The sequence below is a fragment of the Dermacentor albipictus genome, chromosome 6 (genome assembly GCF_038994185.2).
Source record: "Dermacentor albipictus isolate Rhodes 1998 colony chromosome 6, USDA_Dalb.pri_finalv2, whole genome shotgun sequence".
NCBI lineage: Eukaryota > Metazoa > Arthropoda > Arachnida > Ixodida > Ixodidae > Dermacentor > Dermacentor albipictus.
In genome coordinates, this window is record NC_091826.1 from 141,450,467 (window position 1) to 141,468,052 (window position 17,586).

A 17,586-nucleotide genomic window follows, 5' to 3' on the forward strand; every position below is an offset into this window, starting at 1 on the left:
CTTGAGTGTGCTGCGGCGTGCCAGGCCGATATGAAGAGACGGACTCGATGACAACGACAAGGCACGAGTGAAACGAAAAATTGCTCCTGAAAAGCGGCTCCCATGGGCATCGCGTGTAGTTGCGAAGGGCTAATGGGAAAGCTGGTGCCACCATCTGCGTGACGTGGCTTGAGGGATCACGTGGACACAGCGGCCACATCGGCTGCTGCGTAAGTGCCAAAGCGAGCTGAAAACCAAAGTTTAAAGTCCCTGCTGCACTATGGTTCTCATTAGGTGGTGAGGCTTTACCACCTTGGGTGTCTGCTTGACAACATTTGAAAGTAGTATAATAGGTAGTGGCTGCCTTTGGAGGTGTACAGCATGGTAGGCTACTGCTCGGTGCCGCAATGCGGACGTACGTACCGGAGCCCGGTGTCAGCCTTATTCACACGTAACCGCAGGACAAGGAGCTGCGTGAAGCTTAGCTTGCGAAACTTAGAACCATCAGACAGCCGTCAGCAACAACTCGGGTATACAGCAAGCACACACGCGAGGACGATTTCTGCTATGGCGCCGGGACGGCGATGTTCAGCGAGCAGCAGAAAACGCGCACTGAGACGCTCGCCCGTGCCCGCTGCCCGGCTAATGTCATGACAATTTCGCCTATGAGCTTGTTGATGCTAGAAACTGGCAAGTTCACTGGAACGACAAGGGAGCAGTAAGACGCACATTAAAAAAGGCATGACATATGGTCATGTTTGTGGGCTCGGTTGCTGTACCACAATGCAGACAACTAGCCCGTTGCTCTTCGCCACGCAGGTGCTCGTAGCTATCGTCACCCAGGAGCAGCTGTGATCACCGATAACTCCAGTTATCAACATGCCAGTGGAATGTGCACTGCTGCCCCTCATCAAAGAAAACGGCAGGTGGTCACCGTGTACGCCATAGGAATCGACTGTGCAACCACATCTGTGTCAGCGCCACCATGCGACATCTGGATGCTGGATTCCGTGCGGAAGGTCCCATCGACACTGACACTAGGGCTCCCGCCGAGTATGGGGAACTAGCGCTGGAGTTTTCACGGCGCCTGCAGCGAATCTTGGGCAAACTGAAAGCACACAATCGTTTACAGACGCTATCTCTTTACCGAATACGTACAGTTAACGCCACTGCGCACGGTCGCCCCGATGGAGTCTCCCGAACCGGCTTCTTGCGTGAAAGGTAGGTAAACGCTGAGAGCAAGCTATGTGAAATACGTTCTTATAGTGTTTGTATAACTAAATGGAGTGTAATAGAACGAAGCCTCAATGCAGTGATAGCGCAGATTCGCAGTGACCGTCTGCGCGTCTGCATGCTTGTCCGCGCGCTGTTTCACTTTCTCCGCGCGCGCGTTTTCGCGCCGTGCAATGTGCTTTACGCCGCAGAATATGAGCATTTGACAGTATACAAGCAACCATTGTTGCGTGGGCGCTATCAGAGCTGTTCAAAAATAATTTCATTGTCGCGACGATTCAATCTTTTTTTTTCTTCTAAATTCTTTGACCTTTCAATATTATTTCTCGAGTTGCGTCGCACTGTATGTTTATCGGTGTTTGTATGTTTATCGGCGTGCAATTTTCCGGTGCTCCTTTTTTGTAATCCAGTACATTAATTCATAACACAAACATGACCATATGCCATGCTTTTTTAAAATGTGCTTCTTACCGCTGCCTTTCCACTCCACTAAACTTGCCAGTATCTATAGCATCGACAAGTTCATAGGCCTAACCGCCATGACATTAATCGGGCAGCGGACTCGGGCGAGCGTCTCAGTGCGCGTTTTCAGAACATCGCAGACCGGGCGCCGTAGCAGAAATCTTCCTCGCATATGTGCTTGCTGCATACCCGAGTTGTAGCCGATGACTGTTTGCCGGTTTTATGTTTCGCGAGCCAAGCTTCACGCAGCTTCTTGTCCTGCGGCTACGTGTGAATAAGGCTGACACCGGGCTCCGTTGGGTGCGTCCGGCCCTGCGGCACCAAGCAGCAGCCTACCATGTTGCGCGCCTTCAAATGCAGCCACTACCTATTGTAGTGCTTTCAAGCGTTGTAAAGGAGACACTCGAAGCGGGAAAATTTCGCCACTAAATGAGGACCGCAGCGTACGAGGGAATTTAAACTCGTGTTCAGCTCGCTTCGCCGCGCCCGAAGCAGCCGACGCGGCCGCTATGTCCATGTGATCCCTCCTAGCACGTCACGCCGACGGTGGCGCCAGCTTTTCCAGTGGTGGAGCTCGAGGCCAATAGCTCGGTGTAGCGAACGTTCTACGGTGCGTCCCCTGCTCTCTGTGCTAACGCTATGCCGTGCTGTTGCACATATAACTGCAGCAAGAAGCCTGAAGATGGTTGTGCAATATTTATGACACTACAAGGAAAGCGTGACGGCTTGCTCACGAAGCAGTGGCTGCATAACATTGGCCGAAAGAACTTTGTTCCGACAAAGAACAGTGTTGTTTGCGTGGTGATACGTCTTTCTTATTGCTCGTATCAAGCCATCTCCTAATGCTACATTTAATTCCACCGGCCTGCTCACCAGCGTTTTAGCTGCGGCAGTTTGTACGTTGCATAAAAATGGCGTTGTTCTCAGTATGCTTAATATGGTGCTAATGGTAGGACTCCATCACATCGTACGTCGCCAATTGTTGTTATTCAATCCGAAATGCAGAACTATAGGGTGTTTTCCGCTAGGAACCATTCAGAGCGATGATAGAGCCTCTCGATCGCACTTTTCGTTATTGCTACGATACGTTTCTTTTTTACTGAAATTCTAAATAGCGGGTTGTAGAGGAGCTAATATTTTCAGCTCACGTCGATGTGTGCGTGAGGCATACAATCAATGCAGGTCCCCCAAAAATTAGCGGCAAGTATACCTGTAGTATTGCAGGTGATGAGCACAAGCTAGTCCCCACGCGTTTCTTAAAGTTGTATCCACCTTAATACAATCCCTAATCAATAATTAACTTTGCTAATCGGTAATAATCTTTTATACATGGCTGGACGTACTTTGGTTCGCTTCTGACCTTCCTTGCGCCACGGGATGTTTTATATACATTGTTAAAACAAATTTTTGTGCGCCAACAAACAGGGAAAAAGAAGAGGAGCAACACAAGGACGAGCGCTTTCTCGCAACTGGTTTACGATCTAGTCAACAGAGCACGCGTATAGCGCATATAACTCTTGAGATAAAATGCCGTGGACCAAAGCCACCTGCACTCTTAAAATTTTCACACCCTTATGGGTGTAATGCGGGTGTATTCATCTTTTCACCCCATGTAAACACCCTTGAAACACCCTTTTTCAGCGCAAAAGGGCGTTCAACAAGAAAACACCCTTGGAACACCCCCAGTCTTTCTAATTTACACCCTAATTATAAGGGAGTAAGTGAACAAGCTTACAGTATATGATAAATGAACATTGCCAGTTAAGGCGTTGATATTGGCTGTACATAAAACGCGCGCTACCTGCGCTTGAATCAGGTAGCTGGAATGATTAGATCGGGGCACCTAGGCAGCAGCGCACTGGCTCCGAACAGTGGTCAAAAACGAAGTTTCCCACGAATGTTGATATCGAACGGATGACACTAACGCGCAGACTTTGCATAGCCAGATATCTGCAAAAGGCTTCATATGATCAATAGCAAAATATTTACAATGCTATCACTCAATGCTTAAAGGTGTGCAACCAGTTAGACTAGGAATGGTTAGAAGTGAGGGCTAACGGTAAATAGCTCACCAACTTACGGTTTGTAGATGACATTGGCATACTCAGCAACACTGTAGACTATTTGCAACAAACGTTTGAGGAACATGTCGAAGAAAGTGTAAGTCTGACTGAGAGTTAATATGCAGAAGAGAAAAGTAATGTTCCGCAGCGTGGCGAGAGAACGAATGTCATGGTCGGCAGTCAGCCTCTAGAACCTGCGCAGAAATACGTTTATTGAGCTTAATTAGTCGCAGGGGCCTCTGATCAAGGAAATTAACAAAAATAAAATATTAGCTGGAGAGCTTACGGCAGGCATTACTAAATCATGACCAGGGAGCTTACTGCTAACCATTGCTTTCTACCGTTAGTAACGTATGGGGCCGAAACTTGGAAGTTACCAAAGAAGCTTTGGAAGACGTTGAGGACCGCGCAACGAGCGATGCAATGAAAATTATTAGTCATGATGATAATAGACTGGAAGACAGCGATGTGGATTAGAGAGCGAACGGGGATAGCTGATATTCTGGTTGACATTATGAGGAAGAAGTCGTGCTGGGCAGACATTGCAATGCGTAAGGGAGAGAACTGCTGGTCTATTGGAGTTGCAGAATGGGTGCTAAGGGAAGGGAAGCACAGTCGAGGACGGCAGAGAATAATGTGGACGTGATGGAATTGGGAAACTTGAAGACACGTGGAACCAGTTAGCACAAGACAGGGGTATTGGAGATCGCTGGAGAAGCTTTCGTCCTGCGATGGACGTCAGAATAAGCTGATGATGATGATGACGTGACGACATCCATGCTAGCTTCGCGGCATGTCATTCATGTTATGTCATGCATGCGTGTCATGCACGTTCTGATAGCTCGATTTGCGTCGATTGCGCGGGGGGGAGGGAGGGGGGCTAGTAGCGGCGTAGCCAAGTGGGGCACGCCGGGCACTTGTAACGCTCACTAACAGTAAAATTTTTGCTGCTATGGCAATGGCCCCGCTCCTTCCCCCTCCACGGCCAATTGGGACTCCCCCCCCCCCCCTCACACGAAAAAATTTTCTGGTTACGCCACTGTCGGGAGAGGGTGTAAGATTGCTCTGGACCCCTCCCTGTAACTTGTCAACGGAAACTGGGGACGGGAGGGCAGCTGCCGCCGGGCCGCAAACCTTAGGCAGCCCAATTACCGGCTGCATTTCCCTTTGCACGTGAATACTGCTCTAATGCCATTACACTGTAGGATCTGTGGCGGTTCGAGGGCATGCGACAATAAAAAAAACCCATACAGCCATCAGCAAATCTTAGCTTGAGCAGATCTTTGGGAGCTGGGCAAGACTCTCACACAAAAAAAAAAAAGCTTGGCACCCCTCTTACAGGCATTGTCAACTCTGGGTCCCACCGCTGACTGTACATTTCCGGTAAAAAAAAAAATCACACCGGAACTCCTCTCGGATTTGTCTAAGTGTGGGTAAGCATTGTGACTCTTCCTCATCTACACGCAGTCCATGTCGTTATCAATGTTATGAGACTTGAGCCGACAAGTATAAGCGACAGCGCTGCGGCGACACGAGCTGCTCTGGTCGGCGGCGCAAGCAAAGTACTGCAGGTGGCGGGGCCAGGCGCGCTGGTGACGTTCCGTTCGTTTTGAGCTGTTATCGCTCTTTAGCCCTCCTCATCCGCGCCGAAACATTATCAACCGTTCTCCGGCGGCGGCTGCTTGTGGCACGGCCGCGCGAACCGTATCTTGAAAGCGAACTGCATTGTGGACAGAGTGTGCCCACTGCTGAAACCTTCCCGCGCTGTGTTCGCACCGTTTACTTCGCTTTGAAAACAGACGTGCGTACACCTATCTTGAAAGTGTTCTGCGAAAAGCGCATAGTGCGGCATGAGCTGAGAGCTTCGTGAGCGCAGTGTTCTCGCCGCTTCGGTCGCGTTGAAGCGAGAGCTAGCACGAAGGTGAATTCACTCGCTGTTGCGGGTTCTATTTTGAAACGTATCGTGTGGTACGGACTGACGGACGGATGTTTTTTCTTGTTGGAGAAGTATAGAAATGCTTACGTTATAAAAAAAATCGCAGGGTTCGCGAATTTCGCGATAAGAACCAACACCAACCCACTCCTCGGCGCCCCGCGGAGCGATGCCGTCTTGATCGCCCCCTCCCAACCCCGGGAAAAGGGACACTACCTATCTCAGTTGAAGAAACGATGATGAAACCTTAACGACAAGAATGGCATCTCCTAACGAGTTGTCTTATGGCCTCTGAGATTTGCGCGCGCAGCTGGCGCGCGCGAACCTGGGAGGCCCTAATTGGCCGCTTAATAGCATAAAAAGACAAAGATAATGCCAAATGACACAGTTAAAAATTCAAACAAATAACTGATCTTAATTATACTGTTTGGGAAAAAGAAATAAAAAATTAGACAGCCGCAACACACGCCACTAAAGCCACCACCGCCGGCATAACGCGGAACCAACAGTTGGCAACATTCATTCGCGCGTCATTGCTTCGTTCGCTTCGTCTTCGCAACGAGAGCCGCCATCTTCTCGCGCCTAACGTTTTGTATGGCTTTGTTCTCTGCAATCCGCGCACGCAGCTCATCGGTGGATGCACGTCTGCTCGGCGTCGCAATGCGGCCTGCGTCATTTTTTGGTGTTCGCGCAATCGGTGTGAAGCATGTCGCATGTGAAATGTTTGGTAGAAGTGCCTCACGTCCAAGTCAAGCCGCCGTACGGGTGTATGGCTGTGCGCCCTGTCTCGGAAGCGTCTACGGCTTTCCGGCATGCGGATTTCAGGTACGTGCAAATGCGTTTCGCCCTCCTATTGAGCTCCGGCGCAAAGCGTGCAATATTTCATGTGAAAGATGCAGTGCCTGTCATCATGGTGTGAATTTCGAGCGGCAAACGAGAACTTTGGCATTTAGAGCACACCGCGGCTGCTAAGTTAGCGTGGAAATTGTTTTACGTTACCGTAATATGTTGCTGTCAGTCTAATCTGCGGCTTGTGGACAGCTAGCCCATTGACTTTTGCTTGTGGCAGCGATAAGTATATAAATGGAAGCGGTAATAATTTTCGAGAGCAGAGAGTTGTTTCGCTCGATGTTTGGTCGTGTTCATGGCGTTATGAAAGCTAGAAAACTAACTGGCTTTATCGTGCTTAGTTCCAACTCCAAGGGGCGTAACGTTGGCGCTGTATATGCTTGTTTTCGGTGTCACGAGTACCACTTTCATGCTTTTGTTGCATGAGAGGTAGCTGCTGCATGCCGTCTGGGCAGAATACAACAAAAGCAATTTCCTCACTTTCATACGTATGCAATGTGACGTAACAAAATTTCCAGCGTTTTATTCGGAGCGTAAATATCCAGTATAGTTTAGTAAGAAACTCGAATTCTGTCTTAGCTTAGTAGGCGTGAAACAAGTGAAACTCTTTCCTTTTTGATTTCGCCCGCAGATGCGTCATCGGGTAATTGACAGTAGCTTCGCTACGTGAGTTGTTTTATGCGCCAATATTGCCTGGTTAAGTATCCTGTTAATTTATGCCGACGCTCGTTCATCTTGATTTTAAGCGGTTACTATCCCCGAGTACCGGACGATGCCAAACTTGTGAGGTGTAGCAAACGCGGGAAATTCAATGTGGCGTGGCTGCAAGTTCCTGTTTTTACGTTTCTTGCATTCAAAGCCAACAGAGTATCACTGATTTATTTTCCATTTCTGCTGTACTTGATCAATCTAATGTGACAACTGCATTTGCTCTTTAATGTTCTCCATTTACTGTGTATTCAGCTTGGCTGCCGTCCTCTCTTCAGAGGATGCTGCTGTGATAGCTCTTTCGTATAGCACATGCCTCTAGGCCCTTGTGTTTCAAGGGCTCTGGCGAGGCAGCAGTGCTCCAAGTAATTTTACCATCCTGTATATTTTCTATTTTGCATCATTCTTCCACGATGGATTTTAATGTTCATACTATTTGTCATTAGTCATCGCCATAATTTTATAGCACGTAGATTTTACGCACTTTACAGCGACAATTTTTAGGCCAGTTTACAGCCAAGTTACATCTTCCATAATACATCGTCAACATTACCACTTGTCATGGCCCTCTTTGGCCAAACGTGGCCCTTGCGCCATAAAACACCACACATCATCATCATCAGCTTGGCTGCCAGAAAATGCTTGAATTTCTTTCAGTATCCAAGTGACGAAATATTCCACTGACGGCCGTGTGTGAAACACGCAAGATGACAAAACTGATAGCAAAATGATGAGATATTTCTTTTATAGCGTTTGGACTCGACTTTTGGTGAGGCTGTCGATCGACCTTGGGCCTGGTGACAGCACACCCGACATCGCCAAAGTGCAGCCTATCAGTTGAGCGCCCCCGAATGGACCATCAACATCGGAAACTGAAGCAGAGCCAGGTAGGGCCAATTTTTACTTTGGAACAGAATACTGACAGCTGCCTCTTTTTTTAAGAACTAAATAACATATTTACAAACCAATCCTTTCTCTTTGTGCAGCCTACATAGAATTGTTTTTTGTTCTTATACAGACCTTCAGAAAGCAGTTCTTCTGAACCCTTTTTGCATGCACAAATAAATAAAGAGGAGTTCACTTTCTGAAGAAATTGATGCACTGAAATGTGCGTTCGACACACAATGAGATGCAAGGTAACCAACAACTTTAAAGCGGTAAAAAAACAAGTTTGAAACAAGTTCTAACATCATAACCCGCCTTGGCATACGGATCTAAATATAACAGCAACAGAGGTGCATGCAGAGAAGTGTTTGTAAATGTTTGCAAGATATGTACATTGTCCATGAAATTGTTTTATTTACTTAGAGCTTCTTGGTGCCATGGCAGTGCAGTAAAAGCTCAAAATGATGCCCCTGCTCCTAATAAAGCACCTTTAGATATTAAAATTAAATTATGGGCTTTTACATACCAAAGTCACAGCCTGAAGTTTTGGGAACCTGGCCTTCTTTAATGTACACCTGAATGTAAGTGCATAAGCGTTATTGCATTTTACCCTCATTGGAGGGCAGCTGTCATGGCCTAGATTGAAGCTGGGACCAGCATGACTGAGCAGCATGGCATCATAGTAAGTGGGCTATAACACTAGGTAAAAATGAGAAATACTGCTTAGAACTACCAACTTCTTGGCTCACAAGCACTTTGCACTAAGTTAAAGGAGTATGGAGTACTGACAGCGACTGTTTTATGTACCAATTTCTTTTTAACCTTACTCCATTATTAAAGTGCGAAGCTTCAATTAGTCAAAACCAGCCTAAATTACAGAACCAGCTCAAAACACGCACCATGTATAGCTGGATTTGGACATGAAAATGGAGTCAATTCATGTCGCCGAAAATGGAGGTGGCAGTCACACTATTTCATGCATTTTGCCTAAAACATAGTCAATAATTAATCAATTTCTAAAATATTCTTTTCAAAAAGTTTTTTTTCAAGTATGAAAGGAGGAGCCAAATGGTGTTCAGGTGCACGAGCGGTTAGTTGCACGGCACTTGCATGTGTTCACTGGCTTCTTTCAAGCTTGAAAGAAACATTTGTTGCACCTATTGAGCAGTAGAAAGCTGGATTGGGAATTTTTCAGGGTGCTCTACAATTTTCGCACTGACACTTTTGCTTTGAATATAATATTTGAGCAGTTAAGTAATCGTTGTTAACTAATTACCTAATTACGAAAAATGCAAGAATTGGTTTCACTTCCTCAAAACGATGGCAAACGACATTACCTTGGTGCTGTCCAGCTACGTTGCAGTTGTACATATTTAAAGCTTGCATGTGTTATACAGACCACCTGGTAATTACAAGGCATATATAGAAGTGGCTAAGTTGTGTAAGCCAGCCATGTGTAGTGAATCATGAGAAACAGCCATGTTTCTTTGACTTAAGGGCATGATAAGATTGACATGCTCGACACCTTGTATCAGTGTGTTCTAGGCCTGTTCGTAGTTTAGCTACTACATAAACAATATTTCTCCACGTGTAAGCTCATATGCATCTTTCAAGTATATTCTCGTGTGTCCAAAATAAACCATCCTCGCGCTTCCTTTATTATGTCTTTATCTGTTGCTGTGCTATATTTTTAACATGCAACTGCACAAATTTTCATCTAGTTTTCATGTTTCCTCGTTGTTTGGTGGCTTTATTTCTGAACAAGTTGTTTTCGTTAAACCCTGTTGCACACAGCAGTACACAGCATTTCTGCCTAGAGTGGAAATGGTGTTTTTTTCAGATTGACATAAATACACCTTGCCTGGGCAATGTAAGGCATTCTACATAACACTGCCATGCAATAATGTTTATATTGTATTCCAGCATCATACAGAACTGTTTACTTACCAGATTAGAATATGTATAAGTGTTGGAAGTAACAGAACTGGAAGAAGCCAGCAGATAATGAGGCCAAGGAAAGCATACAGGAACATGTGTTAAGTTTTTTTATATGAAGTATAGAAATGATAAATTCTGGGTAAGTGAAAGTGGATTAAAAGATATCCACCTGTGGGTGGAGAACGGACCCATAACCTTCACATTACACATGTGATATACTAACCACTGTGGTACTACTGCCGTGTTCGAGCGTCGACAATCTTAGGGGCCATTGTGGACGATTGAATGCTGCCTCGGTGGCACAGTGGTTAGTGCATCGCATGCCTAATGCAAAGGCTGTAGGTTCGTTCTCCCCCCATGCCTGGTTGTTTTTTTTTACCATTTTCATTTCCCTTTATCATTTCTACATTTAAATAGAAAATTACAAATAAGTTTCCACGTGCCTTCCCTGGCATCTTCCAGCTGTGATTCAGAAAAATTTTGACCCTCAGTATCCTTTCTTCTCCTTTGGAAGAACAGGAGCTTCATTTTAAAAATAATGAATTCACCTTGTTCAGTATCTCAATGTGGTCTCAAATCTTATCATAGCATGTGTATTACTAAGTGAAGTTTTTGTTAAGATGATATAGCATGGGACCTAATTAGTAGCCTTTGTGTACAGATATATGACTAGTCTAATAAATAGGAGGATTTTAAGAAGCACTTCTAACATGGTCTGAGCATGTGTTTAAAAAAACTAATCTAGCATGATTTCAGGCATAACTGTTGCCCCTGAAAAATATTTGGATAATATGCATTGGCATTGTTTTTAGAGAGCACCAATACTGCTTTGATAGAGGTAGCCACGTGGAACATGAAGCATCGCTTCTTGCTGAGTCAAGGAAATATTTGCATATCTGAGGTGCATGTGTCATAAGCTCGAATGCTGTTTAGAGGCTGCTAATAAGAAAATTACTTGACTTGCCTTCTGGAGATTGCTTCAGTAGTCTATGCTACTGCATCATAAACAATTTACCAGGGTGAACATTCACCACAGTTGGCTTTGCAATGTTTATGCAAAATACCACAATTGGTTACTAGACATGTGACTGCACTAAAACTTGGAATTAATGACCAGTAAGATTTATGGGACCAGCAAAACTTAGTTTATTACTCCAGAACAAAATGCGAGGCACTTCGGTTATTTCTGCCATAGAGTTTCTTACAGTAATTACTAGAGGGAACTCTGGCGCTGCAGTCGTACCACCATGGGAATGATGGGAAGCACATGGATTTGTCGGATAATCGTGCTTGTGAATTCAGACGTTCTTGTGGCTTCGTATATTATACGCTATATAAATCTCATTGCCGTAAATTTCAGCGCAGTCTATACTCTTCGAAGTGCAGAAGACGGCGTCAACACGCACAATCGCTATTAATTGCAACGATTGAGCTTGTCCAGGTAGCCAAATCGAAGGGCGCCAAGCGTCTCAAGGCACTGGTATGCCCGCGATAAATTCATCAGGGCGTTGCACTCGCTTGTCGTTACATGCCTCCGGGGCTTAATGGTTTCAATATCAGACTTCTGTTCTAGAGTTCCTGTGTCTGAATCCTGTCGTCGGACGATTTTCATGTTTATTTATTTATTACACAGTATATTGTTGAGAATGACTAGTTTACAAAGTCACAAAGCCGTTTGAAGCCAAACAGATGAAGTTTAGGCAAATCCATGTACTTCCCATAATTTCCATGCTGCTACAGCCGTTCTTGTTTGATCTCCTGTGAACACTAACGTCAGAGTTCCCTCTAGTAATTATTGTATGAAACTCTGATTTCTGCGCCTCACTCGTGCAGAAGCGGCACCACACCTGCTGCGTAAACATGCACTACCTTTCGGCCAAGTGCAGGGAATGCTGTGAACTCGCCCTGTACAAAGCCTGCACTAAGTAAAACGAATCACAACGTGCAGGTGCTGCCACGTTGAACTGGTGGAATGAGGAGTGAAATTCAGCACCTCCTGAACTAGTTCAGAAAGTGCAGGTTAATCTAGTGGAGATTAATAGTAACAGAAGTTGAGTGATTCTGCGTTACATTCACGAAATATACTTCATGATACTTTTCCATTTATTTCATCAGTTATTAAGAATCCCTTTTGCATTGTTGGACAAAACTACAGAATGCCAACATATTTTCTAGCATTCACTGGTAACAAACATGTCAAAACTTGTTCTAGTGTCTGGATTGCCGCTTTAGCCGTTAACCCCCAAGTTAATTCCGGAAAAATGCACCAAATTTTTTACGTACTCAATTTTTCGGCGTCATTCTCATTCTAAAAATATATTACTTCATTGGTCTCTGGTTAGAAATAACACAAAAATAAGAGCTGCTCTTGAGGGCAGCTTTCCCTCAATGCCGACTGTAACTCATCTTTGACAATACGAGCAGTATAACATCGGGCAGAAAGAGTGCAACTCGTCATTGGCGATATTGGTACTACCTCCAGTCACTAGTACAGCTTGGGATCAATGGTTAAATGTTGCGACTTTGTTGATGCCCAATTTTAATTCTGCAGCTGTTACACTTGGGTGTAGCATGTGTATGTACGTGTGCATGCATTAAAATGACTTCACGCTAGAGCAAAGCAACTGTAGTGCAGAGAGGCATTAGTCATCTTTATATATTTGCTTTGTAAAGATGCACTAAGTTTATTTTTTGCAGTATAGGCTTGGCGCTAATTGGCCAAAGATGCCCTTTTGCTACTAAAACCTATCAATTAATTCGCTTTTTGCAGTAGCAGGTGCTTATTCCTTTTTCAGGATCGGTCTGTGAGTTTTAATTTGTTTTTCTTGAACTGTGCAATTTCCACTCACAGGACTGCATGTCATGTGAAGTGTTCCTTTTTCAATCAAGAATGTTGAGGTTGTGTTTGTGAAACTCGATTTCTTGCCTCAAACGAGCTTGTACAAACTGACCAAGCTGATAATTCTACCTGCTTGTATATTAAATGTGTTGCGGTTATGAACCCTCATAATGAATGACACACAGTATAAAAATTTTATCTAATAAAACGATCTAATGAAATTTTTCATGTTTTTCGCGTTTGTGTTCACTTCTCTACTCTCGTGTCCTGTCTGCATGTCTCGCCTCTTTTTTTTGCATATTAAATATCGTATAAACTTAACCATGCTTTTTTACCACAATGCAGGGGGAAAAAGCTCCGGTAACACCATGCATTCAGTATGGTGGCCCAGACGTGTATGCAAGCAACCTCCTTCATGTGGACCAAGAACTACTCTGCAGTGTCTCAGTCTTCCATGCGAAGCCCTCAACATTCTCGTCTCAGTGGAATGGCTGCCCATCTATCTGCGTGTCCATCACCAAGACGGCTAGTTGTAAAGCTCCTGTACCCGTTTAAGAAAGCTTAATGATTTTTTTTATTTAGTTTTCACGGTTGGCGGTAGAATCTTAACATTTTTGATGTTTCTAACGTTTTTACCTGGCACAAAGTGGCGCAATAACTTTAAACCAGTGTAATGTATTTAAGTGATGCTCACTCTAATGCCTATCTGGTTTTGTTTGTGTTTAAGAAATTTGAATGTCTGATGAGGTAACAGCATTTAAATTTGTCATCGTGGCTTGGTTCAATGAGCTGCAAAACTCATCACATGCCAGTTGTAGCATTTTTGTATTCATGACTAAAGTATACACGTTTCAAAAGATGGAAAGTGGGGAAAAAAAGCCTCAAGAACATAATCATCCTAGGATTGTCATGTCCTTACAACTCTGCAATGACTAATGCCTCATGCATCTTGGGAGCACAATGGTCGCAATGCCTACAGGTATACTTGATAAGAGACTAGCTTGCAAAAATTTAGTTGAGAGTTAGCGCTCATCCTGTCTGCTTCTAGTCTGTGTCCATGCCACTTCGCGCTACAATCCAAGATCATGTTACTGTACCAACTCGCCCAACTTTTTATCCTTGTGTTAAAGACACACTCAGACTTGTTCTTACTTATGTGACCGGTTATTTTTGTGCTTTATAATAAGATGCAGTGCTTTTCGAATGAAAACGTGATATTTAGTAGTGAGGTTATTTAAAAAAACTGTTTTGCTTAAAATTTAATTGAGCAAGCCTGTGCCATTATTCGGTGCTTATGTCTTTGTATTGGTATGGTTTTACTCATCTTCCTTTTTACTTTTAAAATGTGCAAACATTATTATGTAACCATTTCTCTTGAATGAAATAAATACTTCTGACATTTCGTCACAAATTTTACAATGATGTTGTTCAATTACGTACCCTTAGACTAGCTGAGTGTTGTTCTGGTAGCTTAACTTACAATGCCTTTGCAATATTCAATGCAAGCACATGGTGAAAAATAAACTAAATTATTGGGTATAAGCAGGTCACTGGCAGTAAATGGAGCATACATATATTTCAGGAAATAGTGCATGCTTATATATTGAACAGCATGCACAGCTACACATGCTGTTTTGTTCGTAAATGCTGAAACGTTATTCGGCGTGGACGCACTTTGTTCTTTGGCTTTCAGTGCTACCTTTAAGTCATATGTGTGAAAGTACTAGTAGAAGCATCCCGTGGAGATAAATGGCAACTTTGATGAATAGAGGTATAAAATGTGTGCTTTAAACGGCAAAAAACTGCTTGACAGGCAAACGTATGATTCTGTAGTACTGCACTTGTTACCGTCGCCAATCCATGCATTGCTTGTGCTCTATTGCATTCAATATGAGCTACAACAACGAGCTGTGGTGTCTTTCCCTCCTGGTCGAGCTGGTGTTGCGAAAATTTTTGGCCAAGAAAAGTGGAGGTTTTTAATTATTTCTGAAATGCATGTAACCATGCTTTTGGCTGTGTGCTGTTTCCACGGGGTTGTAAGTACTGGTGCACCAAGGTGCGGGAGGTCCTGTGTCCTTAGTGCAGCGCGCATTGTTATTGCGCTCTGCATCCTGCCGGCAGCGTACTATCACTGCAGAGGAAGATTACGAAAAGCATGGCCTTTGTGCCTTGCTGCAATGGCGAAACCTTAAATTGTTTGCCTGAAAGGATCGCACGTTATGCTACCACATGACGGACCAGAAGCGCAATATGAGGACGCCTCACAGATTCTGGCTTATACTGAACAAGGTAGTACGATAGCTAAGGCTAGGCAGCATTCACAACAGCTAGTCTGCCCATTAACTACATGGTTGCAGTGAACGCTAAAATACTTGCAGGGATAACACCCTTTTGGAAGGGTTTTGTCCATGCTACACCCATATTGAAAGGGTGGTGTCTCTGTTACACCCCATATAGAAAGGGTGTTGTTTGCTTTACACCCATAGACGAGATGACGTCATATTAACACCCCTTCTTTTGTGGGGTGTTAATTTGCATCCCGTTGCTTGGGGTGTAGCAATACACCCAAAAAGGGTGTCACCCATGGGACAAGTCATTTACACCCTTAAGGGTGTTAAAATTTTTAGAGTGCAGCATCACAGCGAGTGGGTACCTAGCCTTTTTCAACCTATCAACTTGCTCAAGAAATGCAAAGTTTACAGTGTGGTGACATTACTTCATCAACGCTGACCAAAAACACGAAATGACTATCCCATTCTTCACAAACCTGGAATGATTTGAGGCATAGTTCATTAGCTGTTTTCCAGCTGGGGGCGAGAATGACCAACAAACATGTTCCGGTAGAAATTCTAACTTGACATCAAGAAACCATAGCTTCTTATCTACCGGTTCTTCCGAAGTAAATGTCAAGCTCTTGCCCAGGGAAATAAAGGCTTGTACTACCCTATTTCTGAAACCACCCTGGTCTACACTACAGCCTAAAATCAAGTGGACATCCACATATCTGTAAACCTTACATACTGCACCTTCCAAAGCTTTTGTTAGTTCTCTTTCTATGCTTCAAAAAAAATGCTACTAATGATGGGAGCTACCTTTGACCCGATGCACACACCCCTTGCCTGTGAATACGTTTCACCACAGAATCGTACCTCTGTATTCGCTAAATGAAAATGAAGAATTTCAAGAAAGGATTCAATAGCCGTCCCGCACGCGTTGCAGAATGACACCTCGTCATTCTCCTTTGTTATGCAATCTGCACACTGCACATTAGCGGTACATGCAGTAAAAAATAGTAGAGATCTTGAATATCTATGCTGAATGCCCAGCTGCAACTTGTACTATACGATGCTAGCAAATTCAGAAGGCTTTCAGTTTTTCAACAAGTACGGATCCTGTACTTTTAAGGAATTAAACATCTTGTGCAGGAATCCCGCGACCAGAACCTGCCAACACCCTCGCTCGGACACAATTGGCCTAAACGGAATTCCTTGCTTGTGTGTTTTTGCCGAAAGAAATTTCTCCGATTTCATTCCTTTGGAGTTCTTCACATGTGATGCAAGCTTTTCTTGGTCACATTTTATCAATAGCTCCACCGCCTTCTTTTTTACACTTTCTACATTTACATCACATTTCCTAAAGTACTTGTTCACCGCTAGGTGAACAAACCGCGAGAGAAATTGTGGAAGCGCACTGCATTGAAAAACAAAAAGAAAAATCCATCAGCCATCCTTTATTTTTTTTTATTCACTTACCCTAAGGGCCCTTTACAGGCATTACATAGGGGGCTAAATATACAATAAAATGCTCATATTGCATTTTACAGTGAAAAATCAGAAAAGCATAAACAAACATGCGCTCAGGAAAACAGGGAACGTATCTGGATAAAACAAATGTTCGAGAACACGCACACACGTGGACCACAATACTCAAGAGAATGTAAAAAAGAATACACTTCTGATAATAATCCATTAAGGACCAGAACAGAGTATGGACTTCAGGTTGTTCAGAAAGCGTCGTAATTATTTTCGGAAACAATTTCTGCAGGCAGTTTATTCCAATGATAAATGGCAACGAACAATTGTGAATGACGCATAAGTTTGCTGTGAGCTATCTTGGGTTGCACTTTGAGGCAGTGGTCTAATCGGAGGAAAATGCGATGTGTTTGTTTCATATGAGATTCTGGGAACCATGAAGGATTGTGATAGAGCTTGTGAAAGTGACATAGCAGGGTGACAAGTCTTCGCTTTCCAAATGAGCTTAATTTTAGATATGATTTAATATATGTGATGCTGGAGTAGCGAGCGTATTTCCTTGTGATAAACCTTGAAGCCTTATTTTGAAGTCATTCCAGTTTATTGGCAAGATAAGCTTGATGCGGGTTCCAGATGAAACCGGCATATTCTAGCTGAGATCTGACTAAAGTTGTGTATGCTGAGAGTTTGGTGCCTGATTTGCAAAGTGCAAGTTACGCCTAATAAACCGAGGGTTTTGGATGCTTTCGTGTTTATAGATTCAATGTGCTTGTGCCATGTCAAATCAGAAGAAATGCGGACACCTGGGTATTTGATTGCAGGAACTTTTTCAATGACCACGTTACCGATAGAATAAAAAGATGGGTTCAGTGACTCTAGCCGTCGTAAATTTCATTTTTCAAGTTTTTCAATTTCAGGTTTCGCTTGCGAAACGTTTATTTTCAT

At 43.9% G+C, this 17,586-nt stretch overlaps 1 protein-coding gene and 1 long non-coding RNA gene across 2 annotated transcripts in view; both read left to right on the plus strand.

Moving 5' to 3' along the window:
• The window catches only part of LOC139047103 (ATP-binding cassette sub-family C member 2-like), an 80,556-nt gene extending 79,722 nt beyond the window's left edge, over window positions 1-834 (plus strand). The window contains exon 5 of the mRNA XM_070521065.1: window positions 769-834. Within this exon, the coding sequence (XP_070377166.1) occupies window positions 769-834 (66 nt within the window). The remainder of the gene's footprint in view (window positions 1-768) is intronic.
• Window positions 835-6,034: 5,200 nt separating this feature from the next.
• Window positions 6,035-14,308, plus strand: LOC139047135 (uncharacterized). Its single transcript, XR_011507062.1, has 3 exons — window positions 6,035-6,495; window positions 7,978-8,114; window positions 13,235-14,308. It is a non-coding gene; the product is annotated as an uncharacterized lncRNA (long non-coding RNA).
• The last annotated feature ends 3,278 nt before the right edge of the window (window positions 14,309-17,586 follow it).